Source organism: Cetorhinus maximus, chromosome 7 (genome assembly GCF_964194155.1).
Source record: "Cetorhinus maximus chromosome 7, sCetMax3.hap1.1, whole genome shotgun sequence".
Taxonomy (NCBI): domain Eukaryota; kingdom Metazoa; phylum Chordata; class Chondrichthyes; order Lamniformes; family Cetorhinidae; genus Cetorhinus; species Cetorhinus maximus.
Window position 1 is genome coordinate 132,394,768 of NC_135885.1, and position 19,902 is coordinate 132,414,669.

The 19,902-nt window shown below is 44.0% G+C and overlaps 1 protein-coding gene across 8 annotated transcripts in view; it reads right to left on the reverse strand.

Annotated features, from left to right (window-relative positions):
- Nucleotides 1–19,902, reverse strand: part of scel (sciellin) — a 108,254-nt gene that overhangs the window by 15,838 nt on the left and 72,514 nt on the right. For 6 of the 8 annotated variants that reach the window (XM_078545954.1, XM_078545956.1, XM_078545953.1 and 3 more), the window contains 9 exons: nt 19,616–19,699; nt 18,560–18,637; nt 16,594–16,665; nt 15,212–15,295; nt 13,562–13,645; nt 12,753–12,839; nt 9,246–9,323; nt 5,587–5,676; nt 3,063–3,134 (listed from right to left, as the gene is read on the reverse strand). In XM_078545954.1, the coding sequence (XP_078402080.1) occupies nt 3,063–3,134; nt 5,587–5,676; nt 9,246–9,323; nt 12,753–12,839; nt 13,562–13,645; nt 15,212–15,295; nt 16,594–16,665; nt 18,560–18,637; nt 19,616–19,699 (729 nt within the window). The remainder of the gene's footprint in view (nt 1–3,062; nt 3,135–5,586; nt 5,677–9,245; nt 9,324–12,752; nt 12,840–13,561; nt 13,646–15,211; nt 15,296–16,593; nt 16,666–18,559; nt 18,638–19,615; nt 19,700–19,902) is intronic. The other 2 variants (XM_078545955.1, XM_078545960.1) reach the window with 2 other exon arrangements.

A 19,902-nucleotide genomic window follows, 5' to 3' on the forward strand; every position in this document is an offset into this window, starting at 1 on the left:
ACGAGTCTTGGAGATGCTAACCCGACTCTATGAAAATTGGGGGTGGGGGGGTTGCGGGTGCTAGGAGATGCCTACCCCCATGATGGAGCCAGGCAGGTTGGGAGTGAAGGTTGTGGGCCCGCTACCCTCTGGCCCTCCACTTCTACTTGGTACGACAATGGTCTGGCCACAGAAACTATTACACCAGGTAACCAACTCAATCCACCACCCAAGTTTCACACAAATACTGTTTCACTGACAGTAAATTCGCGCTCTCAACTATGCAAATAATGAGTCACTCTTTGATTCCCTTGACTGTTCTATTTGTTCTACCTTCCCCGGCAAATTGGGAAGTGCCAGGCTTAATCTCGTACAAAGGCGGAGCTTCATAAGTAATTCTGAAGGTGTTGAACCTGTAGTAGTGTGGGGGTTTCTTCTATAGTGAAACAGGAAACATGAAGTTTTAGTCTCCAATGATCTTCTCGATAATGTTTTCATCCAAACTTTAAAAGTTTGTACTGCTCTCTCAGCCAATCCGTTAGATGACGGATGATACAGTGCTGTCTTTACGTATTTGATATCATTTAGGCTCACGAATCTTTGAAATTCAGCACCAGTAAATGCAGCACCATTGTCTTTTCTGAACCATCTTCCATCTTGTCTTCTTCTTCTAACTACCATAGAGTTTAGTCTTGTCCTTCATTTTGACTTCACAGTCGGTCGGACTTCTCTCAGGCGAAATCTCAGCTTGGTTCAGTTCAGGGGTTGAGCTACCCATAGCTTCGTCATCACCCGCTTGCATTTTGGAAAATTCCATGACTTTTCCTTCCAATGCCTCTACTGTTTCGCACAGCTGATTCTTCAGCGCTTCTGTCTGGCAACAATTTGTTCAGAGTGACATTAAATTCATCCTGCTTGTCTTCATAATTTTCCAGAGATACAAACTTTGAGCTGAGGGATCCTTGTAGTGTGTGAAGGTCTTTCAACAGGTTTTCCTTTTCTTTGCGAACCTCACTTGCTTCATCTTGAATTCTGTAGTTCAGCAGAGCCTCCTTGAGTTTCTCCTGCTGTTCTTCCAAGCCTCTGTTTAAGACAGTCTTCATTTCTTCATGTTGCTAAATGGCTGCACACTCCTTTTTTATCCTATTAAGATCCTTTGACTCTCCAGACTCATTCTGAAGTACCTTGCCTTATTCCTTTTCCAACTCAGGAACTCTTTCTGCTTCCTTTTGAAATCTCACTGGCCAATTAAGGTTAGTTTCCCTCAAACAATTACGACCTAGAAGGCTTGGTCCTTCACCTTCCACTACAATCACAGGGAGTTGTGCTGTCTGGTGCTAGTAATAAACAGGTACAGTGGTAATATCTTTCAATTATATGGTTTTACCAGTATATGTTTTCAATGTGTGCTCCCCCACTACAGTGGTTCATGTACTAATATCCACTTCCATAATTAAAGGTTTTCCATTTACCTGCAGAGTAACAGTGATTGGCTCTGTTTTCCCTACTTTCACATCAAATAGAGAATCAAAATTAGTAGTTTCTGATTCTTCCACATTATGCACTTCGATCAGTTTAGTTTGCTGCCTGGGAGCCTGTCTCAATCTTGCTTTACATTGCTTCAGTAGGTCCCCTCTTTTATGACAATAATAGCACTCCACCTCTTTAAAATGGCAAGTTTCAGAGATATGGTTACTTCCACATCGGTAACAATTCATTTTCAGATTTGCTGATGAGCTGTCTACTGTATATTTTTTAAATTTTCAGGTAACAGGGACTGTCTCCCATTTCGGGACTGGCTGCCTGGTTTTCGCACCACGCCCAGCAGTCTGTTCCCGCTCCAACTGGAAAACTGCTCCATTTTGTACACTCTAAAGCCTGCGAATCCCGCTCAGCGCTTTTCATCGCAAGAGCTATTTCCAATGCTCTTTTAAAATTGGTACTTACTTCAGCTAATAACCGTTGTTGAATGGCATCATCGTGCACACCGCAGACCAAACGATCCCTTAACACATCGTTTAGGGTCTTCCTGAAGTCACAATGTTCAGTTAGCTGTTTCAACTCTGCTACATATGTTGCTATAGTCACCCCCGGGGCTCTTACTCTCAAATTAAATTTGAACCTTTGCACGATTACAGAGAGTTTGGATTGAAAATGACCCCTTACGAGGTCTACCAATTCGCTGAAGGTCTTTGAATCGGGAGCGTTTGGGGCCATCAAACTACGGATTAAATTATAAATTTTACTCCCACCAACGCTTAGGAGGATTGCTTTCCTTTTTTCCTCCACCGTTACTTCATTTGCTTGAAAAAAGAAACCGAGGCATTCTATATATTGACTCCAATCCTCTGTGGATGAGAAGAAGGGGTCAATCCTGCCAAAAAGTGGCATGCTCACTGAGTATATTTTCCCTTTTTTCTGTTAAAACAAGATTCTCGCATTCACTCGGTGAGGGACAGCATCAGAATCAATGTATCCTTGTCGTCAGCTGTACTTGATTTTCTAGACAGGTTTCTCGTAAGAAACAGTGAACTTTATTTATAGGGCTTCAGCAGCAGTTACATGCTTCCATCAAGATCCACAATTTGACACAGACTCCACCTATAAGGTTCTCCGCGCTTAGTGCTAATTTGCTCACACTATCATGTGACATTACACAGCGCAATAAGTCTTAAAGCTACAATCACTACATTCCTTAAACTTACAGTTACTAAATTCTTTAAAGCTACAGTTACTACAGGGCCATTGCCTCTTAACCCTCCCAATGCCAACATCATGGGCAGACAAACTCAAAATCAGCATCATTAGTTATTGAGAAATTCTTGATTTTCATGCATCGGAATGACAGCACCTAATGGCTCTAAGAAAACCTTTAAAATCTGAAGTGCCCCACAAAACAGTCACTCCCATAGGTTGAACTCAGACAACCTTCGTCAGGTATGACTGTGCACCAAATCATAAATGTTATTCTTATTAAAAATAGAGAAGTAGGTCATCAACGTTAAACATGTGCATCAATAAAGTCAGGCAAAATCTCTAGTGTACAAAATCGACACATTCAAAAATAATGTTTTTTTTCTTACTGTTGAGCACTGGTGAAGGCAGTAGTTAAACTTATCACTTTTGCAGGAATCTTGCCATCTGAAAGAGATGAGCTGCAGAAACAAATAACACAGAATTGCATTACTTATCCTGTGATTATCTCTTAAAATCTTGGGGCCGTTACTTGCGATGGAGTGGCAATTGAGTCAGAGTGCCACTCTGCTCGAAAGCTCTTACCTTGAAATCCAGGCGATCCCATGTCACCTGACCTTCCGACTCATGCCGGGCGAGATCAGGGTGGTGCAGTGTGTCCCCCAGGCCTAGCATCGAGGGCCGTAAAGTCACAGGTAAGTAAGCTATACCCCCTTTTTTACGCCATTAGCTGCCGTAAACCAGCTAAGTTTACGGGTTCAGCCAGGTTTTAAGGCCTTTGAAAAGCCAAGGAGAAGCGAAGCATATGAGGCAAGTGTGTGGGGGGGGGAGTCGGGGGTCGGGTCAAGCCTGCGGGGGTGGGGATGTTGGGTGGGGGTGAGGGTCGGGCCTGGTGGGAGGGGGAAAAGAGTCCCCATGGGGGTGGGGAGTCTCATGGGGAGTGGAGGGAATTCTGTGGGTTATGGAGTTCCCATCAAGGGTTGTAGTCCCTTGGGGGTGAGGGGAGTCCTGTGGGGGGTTGACGTGGGTCTGTACAATAGTTACCCAGAAGCTAGAATTGGTTTTAATCATTCTAATCTTTTCTGGGTAACTATTGATGTAACACAGTCGAAACCATTTGAAGTTTGCGATTTAAGTCGCATTTCTTGATGGTTCTCAGTGCAGGGCAATTGCCTAGGGGAGGTTTGCACTGCTCAGACAGCTGCTGTGCAAACCTTACCTGGAGACTTCCGGTCGGGGGTGGGGGTGGGGGGGCTTCCCAGCGCATCTGGGGGTGGGGTGCTCCCCAGCACATCTGGAGTTCTGGGCCTGTCTTTGGGCCTAAATTTGGCAGGGGTTGAAGTAGAGGGTGGGATCTTGGGGGCGGGATTAGAGAGGTTATTAGCAGCGGCAGTGTAAGAGTCCTGAGTGTGGCCTGAAGTGTAAAATGTCCTGATCCAATTTCAGATCAGATACTTTCCAGGGTTCTTTGGGGCACAGTTCTGAGAACTTGGGACTTTTTACACCCAAAAAAAGGCACAGCAAGATCTAATTCCTACGCCAATGAATTTCCATTCGTCAGATTCTTACCTCCTGAACAGAAAGCCACCTAGGCCTAATCATCTAAAATTGTCTCCTTTAAAGCCATCCACCTCCAAGAGAGGTCAGTGGCCTAGACATTAGGAGCCTGAACCAGAGTGCAGTGATTGGAGGAATCCCCACCGGGCCCAATAACTCATTACCATGAAGATCGGCTTTGTGGGGCAAAGCAGGACAAAAATTGGGCTGCTGCTAGCGTCCTTGAGATAAGTGAACGGCTGTGGGTCTTGGGAGGGGGATGGGAGGAATTGCAGGCCTCAGGGAGGGAGTGGGGTTCGGGGTGGGGGGTGGGATGGTGCAATTGGCCTAAGAAATTTTAGCTGATATGTCGGCAAAAATACTTCACAAAGAAATATAGCAGTGTTGACTTTCATTTTAAAAGCACATTTTAGATCATGAGAAATACAATATGGTACTTTTAATTGGTGACAAATTCTTCTGTGGGTATCATTAAATTCTACTACAAACTTCAATCTGTACGGTCAATTCACCCTCTGTCAAGCTTCCACTCTGTGGCCTTGCAAGACCACATTTGTTTATGATCATAAATGAAGCATTCTGAAGTGGCTAGAGAATTCCCTATAAAGTATTGCTTAAAAAAGAGACAATGTGGTATATGAATTTCAGTGCTGGTGTTATCCTAGGTCTGTAAGCCGTAAGTCCCAAAGACTGGCAGGTTGTAACAAACAGCCTGTCCCAGCCACTGTTCGCAATGGGCAAGGTAGGGACCGTACCCAACCAGCCCGTGCATGCAAAATTCAAAACACAGTGTCCAGCATTAGATGTGCTTCCGCGATTGGACAATAGTTGATAGATAATCCTCAGTGAGCTGAGAATTAATCTGACAACCAATTTAAGATTGTCGGTTGGGCTTGCAGTGTGGGACATTTGCGTGTACTGGAGGCTACATATATTAATTCACAGGGCCCTGTTCTTTGCGGACAGAAAGAATGTGTACACACATTGCACCTGTTTCAGCTAAACAAAATGAGTGGCAGCCATTTGCTGGCTCATTCCTCGGGGCAATGCCTTGACCAATCAGGGTCAAGCTGCCTGGTTTAAATTTCAAACAATGCTTGGCAGTTAACAGTCAGCCACCATCACTGGTGCATCCTTAATGGCAACACCTCTACCAATCAGAGCCCACTGGCCAACCAATCACCACTCTCTTTACATACAGTATAAATTGTTGTTTTACCCTTATATTGATAATCTCGCAAAGTATCCTGATGAGTGCAAGAAGAAGGGCTTGAGATGTCTCTTTTTTCCGCAATACTCAAGTTCTGTACTACCAAACGACTATCCCAATAAAGTGTTGTAAAAGGCAGGGAGTACCTGCAGTAACTGTTCTTTTGCGGAGTATAACTTTGTGGTCGGTAGGATGGTGGTGCATCATCATCATCAGAAGTTTGCTGAGTTGGTGGGCTGGAATAAAAACACAATTGATCATTTGTTGCAACTCAGTAAAATATATTCTGCTCAGTGCTCCTCTTGTTAATTTTCATATTATTCTTTGCGTCTTTAATGTATGCAACATATCAGTCCAGTCTCACTTCCCTAATATTTACCTGCTTATCGCTAAACACCGATAATATAATTTGCAAATTTCCCTAGACAAATCTTCAAACGTGATTATGCATCGAGAGCAAAGTGTATAATGACGCAAATCAACAACTGCAATAGTGTGCCAGCTTCATAGAAATCATAGAATCGTAGAAATTTTACGGCACAGAGAGAGGCCACTCAGCCCATTGTGTCTGCATCAGCTGAAAAATGAGCCACCCAGCCGAATCCCACTTTCCAGCATTTGGTCCATAGCCCTGAAGGTTACGGCACTTGAGGTGTACATCCAGACACCTTTTAAATGAGCTGAGGGTTTCTGCCTCTATTACCCTTTCAGACAGTGAGTTCCAGACCCCCACAACCCTCTGGGTGAAAAAAGATTTCCTCATCTCCCCTCTGATCTTTCTACCAATGACTTTAAATCTGTGCCCCCTAGTCACTGACCTCTCCCCTTTGATAAAAAGGCCCTTCCCATCCGCTCCATCCAGGCTCCTCATTATTTTGTACATTTCAATCAAATCTCCCCTCGGTTCCAAGGAGAACAACTCCAGCCTATCCAATCTTTCCTCATAGCTGCAATTTTTCCAATCCTGGCAACATCCTCGTAAATCTCCTCTGTGCCCTCTCGAATGCAATTATATCCTTTCAGTAATGAGGTGACCAGAACTGCATACAGTACTCATGTTTTAGCTCTACTGATGATTTATACAGTTCCAGCATAACCTCCTTGCTCTTATATTCTATACCTCAACTGATAAAGGAAACAATTTCATATGCCTTCTTATTGACCTGTCCTGCTACCTTCAGGGATCTGTGGACATTCACTCCATGTCCCTCATTTCCTCTACACTTCTCAGTATCCTCTCATTTGTTGTGCAATCCTTTGCCTTGTTTGACCTCCCCAAATGCATCACCTCACACTTCTCTGGGTTGAATTCCATTTGCCACTTTGCTGCCCACCTGACCATTCCAATGATACCTTCCTGCAGTCTACAGCTATCTTCCTCACTATCAACATGCAGCCAATTTATGTGTCGTCTGCAAACCTTTTCATCGCGCCCCCTACATTTATATCCAAATTGTTAATATATACCACAAAAAGCAGGGGAACGCATACTGGGCCCTGTGGAACCCTACAGGAAACAGCCTTCCAATTGCAGAAATACCCTTTCCTTCCTGTATCCAGCTTGTTATATTCCCCTGGATCCCATGGGCTTTTATTTGTTAACAAGTCTACCACGTGGGACCTTGCCCATCCCTCTCTCCACAGAACCAGTTGGAGTTTGCCTTGTGTGCTTAATATCCCCCTCCCTGGGTGAAGTAAGTACAACACAACTTTCCCTCAATGTAGTCCAAGGAATTGTTACAGGATTGACATTGCATCTTTAACATCGGCCATTCATCTTTTTTGTTTAACGTTCATCACTCCTATTTATTGCCTTCTTTCCACCATTCATTGCTTATCTGTCAATTTTGGCACTGCTTACTTCTGTCCCTTCATATTAGCATACATAGGCATACAGAACTTCCATCTACACTAAGAAATGTGGATGGACCCAAGGTCGTTGCTTTGTGCACTACACATTCTTTGGTACACTTAAGTGATCTGAACACCAGTAGCGGTTAAATGATAACCAACATATAGAAATCTCTGCACCTTAGTTCCTTTGTAGGCTCCCATTTTGTGAAGTACCTCATCAGCAATAGTAAATGATTATAGCATTTATCTCCACAGAAACTCCAACCTGTTGAACATGGTATCAGTTTTGAATGAAGAGTTATGATTTATCAACAGGATTTTGAATCATTATAGCAATGAGTTCAAAATTCTATTTACACACTCTGCCATTGTTGGGCTGTTAATTGGATCCTAATGTCTTAGGCAAAAAGCAGTGGGTTGAACCTGTAAGAAACAAAGTAGTATCTGGAATAAAAACAGAAAGTGCTGGAAAAGCTCAGCAGACCTGGCAGCATCTGTGGAGAGAGAAACAGTTAACGTTTAGAGTCTGCATGACTCTTCTGCAGAGCTCTGCTGAGTTTTTCCAGCATGTTTGGATCTTTATTTCAGATTTCCTGCATCTGCAGCATTTGGCTTTTTATAAAAACATTTTATGGGTTTTATTGGCAGTCCCGTGGCCATTCTTCATGTGTGAGTCTAGACATTAAGTTTCATCAGATTATTCCAACATGAAGAAGTACTGACAATAAGGCTGATGACCCAGCCAGAAGACTACATCAACCTGGCTGCTTTGCAAAATTATTATTTTTATTTCAAAAATGGACAAGGCTTTACCCTGACTAGCCATGACTCATACCAGAGGAATTTTTAACCTTCAGAAACCAGCAGGGAACATGCTATCTTTAAAGAGGTAATAATGCCCTCTGTGACTGCAGACAATCAAATTCCAAAGAAATGCACCAACAACTTTTGCATTCCTCAGGCAGACCTCCAGCCAATGGAGACGGTATGCCTGCAAAGGACAAAAGGAGCAATGGCTCCTCTATTAAACGCCTCAAGATTCCAGACCTGGGAAAATACATCCTTTGTCCAACACCCAGGAGAAGAAGTGGGAGGTATGCCACATGGCCTCTCAGAAGCTGCTAGAACCTGTGATATTGCCGTGTGGAACTTAACCCAGACTTAACAGGTAGCAGCAGAAAGTGCACTGTCCAGGTAACTCCATCTGGCCCTCATCTACACTGTGAACCACTGGAACATTGAAACTCCTGTATCTGTGCCTTCAAGATTAATTCATCTCTACATGCCTTCTCCCATTGTGGAAGTCCTCGCTTCTGGAAAAACAGATCACCCTGGAATACACCACTGGACTTTTGATTCTGGTCTCTGGACTCCTGTGAAACCATAACTCTTATTTTTATTGTGGTCTTGCCCTGTATCCCTTTCTTTCCCTTATCCCTCTTTTATTGTATGAGTGCAAAAAGGGGTGGCAGTTGCGAAAACCCCTTCCCGTGTTTTGTGTGTGTGTAAAATAAACCAACCCTCTTATTTTACCTTATCTCCAGTTTGCTGTGGTGTTATTAATAGAGGACTGGATTGCTCCAAACTGAAGGGCTAGGGGAAACACACCACCGCTTATAAAGGGGGGGAAATCAGAATTCAAAAATAACTTTCTGTTTACGGAGAGGTAGTGAGAGAGGAAATCAGGACTGTTTAAATTAATCCCCCTCCTGTCTGTAACACTGATTGTGTCTTTACAAGAAGATCACATAGCAAAGGGTCATCATGACACAAACAAGACTTTTCTGCAGCACAGGGACAACGAGGTCTTCACCACTCCAGGTAGTCTGCTGACTCCATAAAGACCACTGATCCACCAGAAAGGATGGGCTGTATTGGTAAACAGTCTCCAGAATGGAGAAGGCGCAGAGGGAGGGAAAGCGAAACAGCAGGTTGGGATTGATATAACTACCTGTTTTCCTTGTAGGATGATCGGGAATTATACCGTTCCGATTCTACAACTGGGCTTTTATCATTGAGTGAACTGGAGCTGAAACAGACAAACATCCATGATGATTTTTTCACGCTAACTGCATGAATCCATCTCACTGAACACATCTAATTTGATTAAATTTCACCAAGTGCCACATATGAATTGCTAAAGGATTTACCAAGGGCGGAATTTTCCATGCCCGCTGGCATCAGGCATCATGGGGGCTTGAGCAGACAATATGACGGAAAGGCCAAAAATCAGTTTCACGGGGTTGTGAAACCAGTTTGCAATAGTCCACTCCACCCATCAATAGCAGGCCGTGTTTCATGCTGCCACACATTGGGAACATCACTTTAATACATCTGCACATCATTATAAGCCCAGCTCCCTGTAATCATCCCCCCGGCGCTGGATCATCCCAGCACGTTGGCATGGTTGCACACTGCCGTGTTTCACAATGGTACATAAGCACTGCGCACCTGGAGAGCTGCACTTGGCTTGGAACTTTGAAGTTTGTCTGCCTACCTGGCTTCGGGCAGCACTCATGGTCATTGGGGCCAGGCTTCGCAGGCAGCACCACATCACTTTTAGGGGGGCTCACGGGCAGGTCTCTACCTACCAGACCAGCCGTAAGGCGGGGGTGGCTGTTCAGTGGCTGCAGGACTAGGGCTTATTTGGGGAAGGGGGAGGAGTGGCCTAAGGCAAGGGAAGAAGCTGCAGGATGAGGACAGTACCGGGAAAGTGGGGGGTTATCCCAGGGTGTGTGTGGGGTCATATGTTCGTCTGTGCAAGCGGCCTCAAATTGTGAAGGCTGAAGCGACAGTCTCCAGAGGGGTTGAGGCCAGATGGAGATGTGAGTATCTGTGTGAGAGAGTGAGTGAAGTCCCTTTAGCTGGCAGTGAGTGAGATGATAGTGTGAGAAATAGATTTTTTTGTATATTTTTGGGGAATATTGTGTTATTCTATGGAAAAGGCTGTGTGTGTCTGTGTGTATGATTTAATTAAGCTGGACGGGGATTAATAGGAAGCAGACTATCTGTGGGGTTTAAAACATGAAAAGGATAGAGGTGTTAAGGTTTGGGGTACAAATAAATGGTTAGTTCTAACATTTGCGTTTTTAGATAAGTGGAGAGTTTGTTTGAATATCAAAGGGGAGTAAGAGGTACAAAGAAACATGTTTGCATCTTGCAGGAGTTCCATAGGTAAATAGAGAGGGGGATATCATTTTTTTAATGATCCGAAAGCAAAGACAAGATGGAAACATGAAAGATCTTATATTTGGAAAGGTTTGAGTTTCAAGGAGGTGTGAAAACAATGGAACCTGAGATGAAAGGTGAAAATTATGTTTTAGAGTAGCTATAGCTGGAGCTGCTGTTTGAGCTGTGAGATGAGCAGCTGGAGCTGTTTGAGCTGTTGAGTTGGGAGATGTTAGCTCTGGGCTGGGAGGAGACGCAGTTTGAAACAACCATCCAGCGACGAAAAGAGTTTTATTCTGAAGTTTGGTTTTCCACAGCAGAATGGAAGTAAGTTACAGGTCCTGTGGTATGCCTTTACTAAAGTGACAGCAGTTTGCTTTGGGTAATATTACTGGATTTAGTATCATTAAACATCAATAAGGGAGTGTTGCCTCGAAGGTGTTACTTGTGGGCCTGACCAAGTGGAGGGTCTTTTGGGGAAATGTTTGTAAGACTAACCTTAATTGTGCAACTGTAATCTTACATGTTTGAGTTTTCTTTTATTCTTGTTAATAAAACTTTCACTTCTAATTTTTAAAATTCCAAAAGTGTTACTGGACCTGATACTGCTGAGATCAGTATGTCTTCTCATTTTCAGAGTACAAAAAAAAAGGCATGGCCCATAAGCCAAGGTGCCCTCTGGGGTTTGGTTTGTGCAGCTATTAAGATCGACTGTGGTCATAACACCAGTGAACGTGTGATAGGCTTGTGAGTGTGAGAGTTTAAAGTGATGAGATGGTTGCCTTATCCTGGTCGCATAGATGAGATCATTCATCCTCTTTCTGCACTGGATGGCCAACCTCTTCTGTGCAGTATTGGCACTGACCACCACTGCCACCACCTCCCAAGCTGGAGTGGTGAGATTGCTGGACCTCCTGCGGCCAGAGTGGGAGTGGTGGACATCACGGCGGGCCTCTGAAAGGAATTCCAGTGAAGTGTCACTGAAATCTTCTTGGCTTTCAGGGCTATGTCTTCACTGGAGCAGTCTGGGACTGCAAGCGTTGAGAATTGTGTGGGCGGCTACAGTTTAGATATGGCACCCAGAGTGAGGAAACGGCGAGGCAATGGTGTGGTAGGCAATTCAGAGGCCATGTACCAGTGAGACAGTATGTTTCCTGTGGCTGTATAATTAATGATGTGGGATTGGGACAATATGGCATGAAAAGCTGTCATTGCGGCCGGCGAGTAAAACATCCTTTTTCCTGCCCGCTACTGTATTGTGCAAATCTGGGACGACTCCACCCCAAAAGTCAGATTAACTGAGGGCATGGAATAGAGCTATAATAATAAAGATTATTTAAATTACCCTTATCTGTGATTAACAAGTGCTTTAGCTAAGCAGATATCTGTTTGAGCTAACTGAAGTGGAGTGTTTACTTTGTTTGATTGCCTTCTTTATGAGGTTATAATAAGTTATTCTTTTTGTGATCTCTTTTGTCAATGTCTGTATGTTTATTTGGACAGGATTATGAGGTATGAAGTGAATAAAGCTTCTGTTACTGATACTATAAAGGCCCCATCTGATTGACACTTCATAGGGTTGTAGGAACAACTTTTTATTTTCAAAACCAGATTTCTGAATGGGCGTTTTATTCCTCAGCATTCTAAAACGTGCCATTATTATATGGCTCACTGGCTCTGTACATAGTGAATTCTGGGTAAGTGGCCATGGAAGGGCTATGGAGGCCATGGAGACTGTGGAGGGGTAATGGAGGACATGGAGTTGGCATGGACATGGCATGAAGGCCACTGAGGTGGCATGGGGGCATGCAGAAGGCATGGAGGCACGGATGGGGGAATTAGTAAAAACCTTTTAAACTTAGCTTTCAAAATGTTCCCAAATCCAGGTGCATGGCTTCTCAGAGAGGCTGTGAACCATGTGTCTTCAGAAGCTGGCCCGGCTTCAATGTCTATCCCCGCAATGCAGCCGGCCAGGTCTGGAAAGAGCCGGACATTTATCCCGTGCCAGCTAAAATTGCCGGTGCCAGAAATGAGAGCAGGAGTCCCGGAATCAGGTCCCACCCATCGTTTTTAAATGGCCCGACTCTGCAAAGATTCGGGCCTGTTCTCTGTGTGCTCCCACCAAGTTGCAGCACAACTAACCTCGATACAGATTTTACACTTGTTAAATCGAGCATTAACTTGGTGTCCTTGAAGCAGATGCTAACTGGATCATTTTGGACCATAAATGAAGGCAGGGTGGTTGCAGCTGATCCCCAGTGAAATGTTGATAAAGATGCACAGTAAGTACCTGGAGGTCCTGCTTGTTTTGGTATAAGAGGTTGGTGACTTGTAGGCTGAAGATTCATCTTCAGGAAGAGCCTGCTTGCTCGTGGAACTAAGGTAAAAACACAATTCGTGATTTTTTTTCTGTGATTTTGCTTACAAAATTTACCTGCAATTTTCCGATCTCTTGTGCTGCAACAACGTTGTGTAACATTGATTTTGAGCACAAATGACACTTACACCCATTTTACATTGCTTTTCCCTCGATCTTTTGTGCCAATTCCATGGCGTCTCTGCTGCTTATTAACCACACTCCACCCCCATGCAAAAGACCGGTGAATATGAGTTCCCTGCATTTATGTCAGTTATGAACGAGTGTAAATTTACGCCTCAAATTTCAGTCACAGCAGGACCCAATGTCATACTTCTGGTGCTTGACATTGATTTTTAAAGTACTGTTTTATTGCTCCTCAACGAGACTGACATTTTATTACCTTTGTCATTATAACTATTACTGCAGCGTCAGAATGTGTTACTATAAAAAAAGACGAAAGGCTTCCATGATTGCATTTCCTTAAACATGTTCTAGAAAGATGTATTGATAGGCTTCAAGCTTTTAATCTTCCAGCATAAAGAAGAAATATGGCAAAATCTCCACACTTTCCTTGGGCCCCGATCATTTACAGATTTCTGCTTGTTTTACCATGTTCTCTTTGAAAGACAGATAATTCTTACACCATTAAGTGTTGGGCTTCAAACTACTTGAAACATTCACTGAATAGTGAATTAAAGATAATATGAATTGCAAAAATCCTTCGTGGTACTTAACGATACCTGGAGCTTTTCAAAATGGGATCAGGAGACGTTTTTGTGATTGTAGTGGTAGTAGAGCTGGTATTCTCCCAGTCTCCACTCCTCCTGTTAAAAAAAAAGAGACAAAGTGTAAACTATAAAACATATTTCTTAATTCTCTGTTCTAGCACTACTAAAGAGTCTTCTGCCTTAATTGGACAGGAGGGAAGAAAAAGTCTGCTGAAGAATCATGCCTCTTGAAGTATGCAATGGTATTAAACTTTTGGGTTGACATGTACTTTTTAGAAAGTTAAAAGCTGTTAGAGACAAACAAGTGGAATTTGGCACAAAAAGAATAGACCAGCAAAGTCTTCTGGAGCCCTGAAGAAAGATTTGACAGGAGAAAAAGAAAATTCTGATTATCCCTCTTGTCCTGGAAGATGAGACAATATGGTAAGGTCAGGAGGGCTGCTTGGGTAACTTCGCCCCAAATGATGGGCGGACACTGGATTTTCCAGTCACACAAGGAAGGCGAGTGTCGTATATTTTCCAATAGTAGCGCTCGAGTCCACCTGCCCACTATAAATAATTGCCCCCTCACTGACCTTGCAAACTCCAGTAGGGTCCAAGCTGGTAGCCATTGGGGCACTGGTAGCCTGACAGCCACCGCTCATGAGACAGCTGGTCAAAATTTGATTCCTTCACTGGGCGAGCTGTCTGGCCGCCATTATTTAGATGAGACCCAAGTACCAATTTCTCACAATCCTCAGGACCCCACCTTCAGGACAATTGAAAAGTAGCCTACACATATTTTTAGGTCAATTTTATTTTATTTTTGCACCACAGTTCATGGAGAAGACTAACTTTAAATATAATCTTAAAATCTCAGCCAGGGGAGCAGCCAAGGTCTAAAATTGGTCCAGTGCCTTGGCGATAAGGGCAGCAAAGTTCATCCAGAGTTCGTAACCTGAAATGGCTCCTACTCTACTGCATTAGCCAGAGACTTCTAAAGAACAGTGGACACGTTTTGAGGACAGTGTCGGATTTGGCTTTGAAGCCCTCCATGATCAAACTGCCTGCTGACACTCAGCCTAAACTCAACAATTAAGAAAGTGGTCCTCCAGATCAAGGAACTGAAGCAATGCCAATGCAACATGGACTTCCATTGGATTGGTCCATGATTATGCTGGCAAAGTACAGCAGTGGTTTGCCATTGCCTTCTGCAGTATAGCTGACCAGGAAACTCTCTCACTCCCTGCCAACAAGCACAATGGGAGGATTTATAGGCTAAGAATCAACCTGTTTGGCCATCAAGTCCTGGAGTGAGACTTGAACCCAGTGCTCCCAGCCTAGAGGGAGTGACACTACCACTACACTACAAGACCTGCAATAGCCATGTTATATTCCATTAAAAGTCGATGCCTTCAGAAGAGGAGAGAGACATTTAGAAAGGGAACAAAGGGATACTTTTACTTTGTGCATTTTGATAAAACAGGCGATAGCCAATCATCAGCCCGTCTTACATCTCTTCTGATTCTTATTTTAATTGAAGTCAAATTATACAGAAAGCTATGTAGCAGGAATGTTTCCCATTACTTCGCTGTGTAACAAGTGAACTAAATTAATAAAAATCAAGAATTAATGACATTCGATATTATTTGATATGATTATCTTGACTATATTGAGTAATACCTGGGGGCTCTTGAGTTTGGATCAAAGATTGTTTTTGTGCTTGTTGTGGTGTAAGAGTTGGCATTGCCCCAGTCCTCACTGTTGCTGTTCAAAAGAGAAAGCAAAAATAAAAATTGTGTTTCAAACAGCTCACTGCAAAGTTGTAGAGATTTTTTTTTATAAATTACTCATTCCCTTTGCTGAATCTCACCCCCACCATGCAATTTTACACCTTCGACTATCATGTTCTCTATTCTTGGCTTCAGGAGCTTCACAGTATATGTCTAGAGTAACAGGCTGAACTGTTTTCCCTTTTCTTGGGCACATATTTCCCAAAGTCCCAAAGTATCCGCTGAGGTCAGGAATTCAGGAGGTTGGTAGTCACAGACACAAGCTCCAGGTTCTGCCATCAATTGGCTCAAGGTCCCGCAACTTCAGAGTACTTCAGTAACTGGTCTGCAAAGCCCAAGTCCATCCAACTCATCAAACCTTAAATACCGTTCTCATATCTGGAGAAACCTTTACAAACCGATGCACACTCCGGTACAAGATACAAGGAAAGCTCCTTGTTTGCACCTTGCAGTGTTAAAGCTGTTGTATAAATGCAAGTTGCTGTTAACTAGAAAGAGATTGGCATATATTTTTGTTTATATAAAACGAAAATGAGCTTTTAAGGGAAAGCAGTATTTGGCATAAAAGAAGACTCGGGCCTCTTGGAGACAGTTTGGAATGCAGGAGATAGAACAGCCCCATCTGAGATCAGTGAGGTCACTTATGTTGACAAATGAAGGAGGGAGATGAACCAAGCAAATGAACCAAGGCTGGAGCCACTAAAGGTTGCAGCTTTTGGTCGGGCTTGCAAAAGATACAAATCAACTGTGTTTTGAAAAATGGAGCAACGTGGTTCTCTCTGTCCCACAGAGTTCACGTACAAGGTCAAGATGGAAATCGTATATACACATCAGCAAATGGAATAGGTAGGACAATACAATCAGGCGCAACTTGGGATAGTGATAGGAAATCAGCCAGGGCTCCCACTCTGGACTGTTATCTATTGTATAATAACAAATGGAGGGCGGCACCAGGTTTGGTTTCTTGAAATCATCCATGATTGCTTAACCTGTCACCCACTCACTGCCCTGACATTTGAGCAAGAAAGTGAAGGGTTCCATTCGCGATGGAACTGCTGCCCAGCAAGGGCCAGCACCTTCCAGAAAAGAGAGAAGAAAAATCAGAAATAAGATATAAAATGTTTGGAACGTTCCCAAACAATTACAAAAAAAAAAAATGCCCTAAATACTTTCCTTTGTAATCTTGACAAGTACATGCAATTTTGTTACAAACTGCAAATTCCCTTAGCAGGAACTAGCTGTATTAATGAACATTATCAGGTGTCACAGTACCTCGAGTTTCTTGGGTTAAAGGTTGTTTTAGTGCTTGTTGTGGTGTAGGAATTGAGTTCATCCCAGTCTCCACTAAGCGTATGAGAAAGAAAAAAAATGTGTCAAATACCACACTGCCAATAGAGATTTTTTTAAAAAATAATCATTCAATTTTATTTTTCTCTAACTTTCCTGGCTCAAAGCACCTCAGCCACACACATTTGTGGTCAAAATTACTGATTTTGACCAACTGCTTAGGAGGACTGCAAGAGTGAGCTAGGATGACTGGGAAGTTGCTTTCACACAGCCGGCAATCTGGAAAATGGATTATCAGCTGCTCGGCGACTTGCCTGAATATCATCGCATTGATTCCAATTAATAAAAAGTGGTTAAGCGGGTTCCATGACAGGCAGGTGATCCATTTGCTACATTACTGCACATGTGGAGAAGACAAAAAATTTACTTTGGTATCGGTAATGGCTAAAAAGGCATTTTCCTTTCCCCGTCAAAGGTTAAAAATCCATCAAAAAATCTTGGCTAGGAAAGGAGTTGAGGTTGCTCAAATTAGCCTCAAAACCCTTGGAGAAAGATTAAAATCAGCCAGGGTTACTACGTCTGGGGCAGAATATCGAGCCCGGCGGGCGGGCACGCGACCGACCCGGGTGAGCGCAAAATTAAGCGCGATGATGTCGGACGAGAGTCCCGATGTCATCACGTAGTCCCGCGGTATTTTGTTCGGCGGGCGCGTGCTGGAGTCGGCAGCACGCCCACCGACAACTGAAAGGCCGATTAAGGCCATTAAAAAGGTAATTCATTTCAAGATTACTCTGCCCGTCCACCTTACGGTGGGCGGGCAGGCGAAAAGGCCAAGCGGCCTTTGCACGTTTTAGGAAACCTCGTCCATGGGCGGGACAAGGTTTCCTAAAGCAAATAAAAATAAAATCAAAATTTCTCACTTGAATTAAAAGCGTGTCCCTGCTCATGTGACAGCATCCACATGAGGGAACATGTTTTATGACATTTTTATTTTCTTCATTTTTTTTCTTTACGCAGCGTTTCAATCTCCCTGAGGCAGCTCCATGCCTCTGGGAGATTGAAGCTCTCTTTACCACGCATGCGCAAACTGCGCGCTAGGCCCGGCTCTCCATCCTCCCCCCGCCCACACAGGCAGCGCTTAGGGCTGCTGCTCGCGATCCACGCAGGGCGGGCCTTTAATTGGCCCGTCCACCCCCACCGAGCACCCCCCCCCCTCCGCCAAGGGCAAAATTCTGCCACGATAATCATTCAATGACCCACGTGTAGACATCATTGAGAACCAAATCAGGCATTGACCCAAACATCATTGTTGCTCTTATCAAGGGAAACGTAAAACCAGTGTTAATGACAGCCCAGTGAAAAGCACAGTGACTTAAAAAGGATGATTTAATCCCTTTCCTGGAGTCACTCCAGCCCCTGCCGCGCTGTACAATATTCCACCATACCTTGGCCATGCTCTCCATATTTGGGCTGGGATTTTCCAACCCCATCGTGGTGGGACCCACCATGGGAGATTCGGCAGCCCAGCCAAAAGTCCATCGACTTTTGGAGGGACCAGGTGATCCTGGCTGGGGGAGGGGCCGAAAAATCCCACCCTTGGCTTCTGGGAACCTCGCAATGTAAGGCTAGGGTGGCTGGCTGGACTATTTTCCCCCCAATCCTGCAAACATTTTCCCTCCTCTAGGGATCAGGTTGGTCTGCTTTGGTGCCAAAGTAACAGCTGGCATCATGAATTTGGGGCATCAGTAATCAGGCAACAAGCTTCAGGTTCTACCGTCGCTTGGCTCAGAGTTTCAAAAGTTGAAGCAACTGGTCTCCAAAGCCTATGTCCATTCAGTCCATCCAATCTTGAAAACTGCTCCCATGTCGGGGCAAACCTTTACACTGATTGGGCAAATACAAGAAAAGCTTCTTGGCTAGTTTTACCATATTGAAGTTGCTGTCACAGTACCTGGAGTTTTTTGGGTTAAAGGTTGATTTTGTGCTTGTAACAGTGTATGAGTTGGATTCATCCTTGTCTCCAGCGTTCCTGTTAAAAAAAAATAGTTTGTTTCAAACACCATGCTGCAAATTTTAATGACATTTAAACGTCCTCGGTTTACTTTTACTTTTCTCCATCTTTTCCCTACTAAAGCACCCCACATCGCACAACTTTACCCGGTCAAAATTACTGAGCGAAGACCCAGTGCTGAGGACGACAACGAGGGCAGAATTTTACATCCACTGGATGGGCACATGCCCGACCCGATTGGCCGTAAAATCGCGCGAGATGACGTTGGGTGAGCAGGTGCAAAAGTCAGAAGCGTGTCCGCCGACAATTAAGCGGGCAATTAAGCCCATTAATGGCGCAATTGTCAGCGTTTTTTTGAGGCCCGTCCAACCTTATGGTTGGCGGGCGGGCTAATCAGCCAGGCGGCCTTTACATTTTTCATCAAACCTCATCCAAGGGCGGGATGAAATCTCCGTTGTGAAACAAAATAAAAAACAAATATCTGTGGGCAGCATTTTTATGAGGTATGCTTTCAGGTGCTTGATTGTGACGCATGGGCACATTTTTGTAGCTTTTTACACCTTTATTTCATTATCTGCTGGTCTGAGGCAGCTGTCTGCCTTCGGGAAGCTCTCTCGCCGTGCCCACCCATGCCAACGGGGACATCGTCACCCGCCCTCTTCCCAGCCGCACCCCAGCAGCGCTGAGTTTTTCAGCGTGTGTTTCACGCTTGACTGGCAATTGGCCAGCCAACGTGAAATCCCAGTCGGGGACCGATCGCGGTCAGGGGGTCCATTTCACGCCCGCTCCCGGGCCTGCCTCGGGTAAAATTCAGGCCCAAGCATGATCTAGGATCACCGGGAGATTACTTTTACACAGGTGGTAATCTGGGAAGTAGATCACCAGCCCATTTTGGAGCTCATTTGATTTTCATTCCATTCAAAGGATAATGCAAATGGTTACTTTATTTAGGCAGAGTTAATTGTATTAAAAGAGCACGGTTGTTTTATGTAATACCTTGACTTCCTTGAAGTCGGGTCAAAGGTTGTTTTTGTGCTTGTGGTTGTGGAATAGCCGGTATTGTCCCACTCACCACTGTTTCTGTTAAAAAGATATAATTAGAGACTGTTTTAAAGGTTTCACTGCAGACTATATCAATTTTTAAAGGATAATTATTTGCTTTAAATTAAATACTGTCAGTACCCTAGTATGCATATGCTAATAATACACCTGCCCACAAATAGGCGGACATATCGTTAAGCGTCTGGTCCTTGTCAGCAGGGTATCAGATTAACAATGAGCAG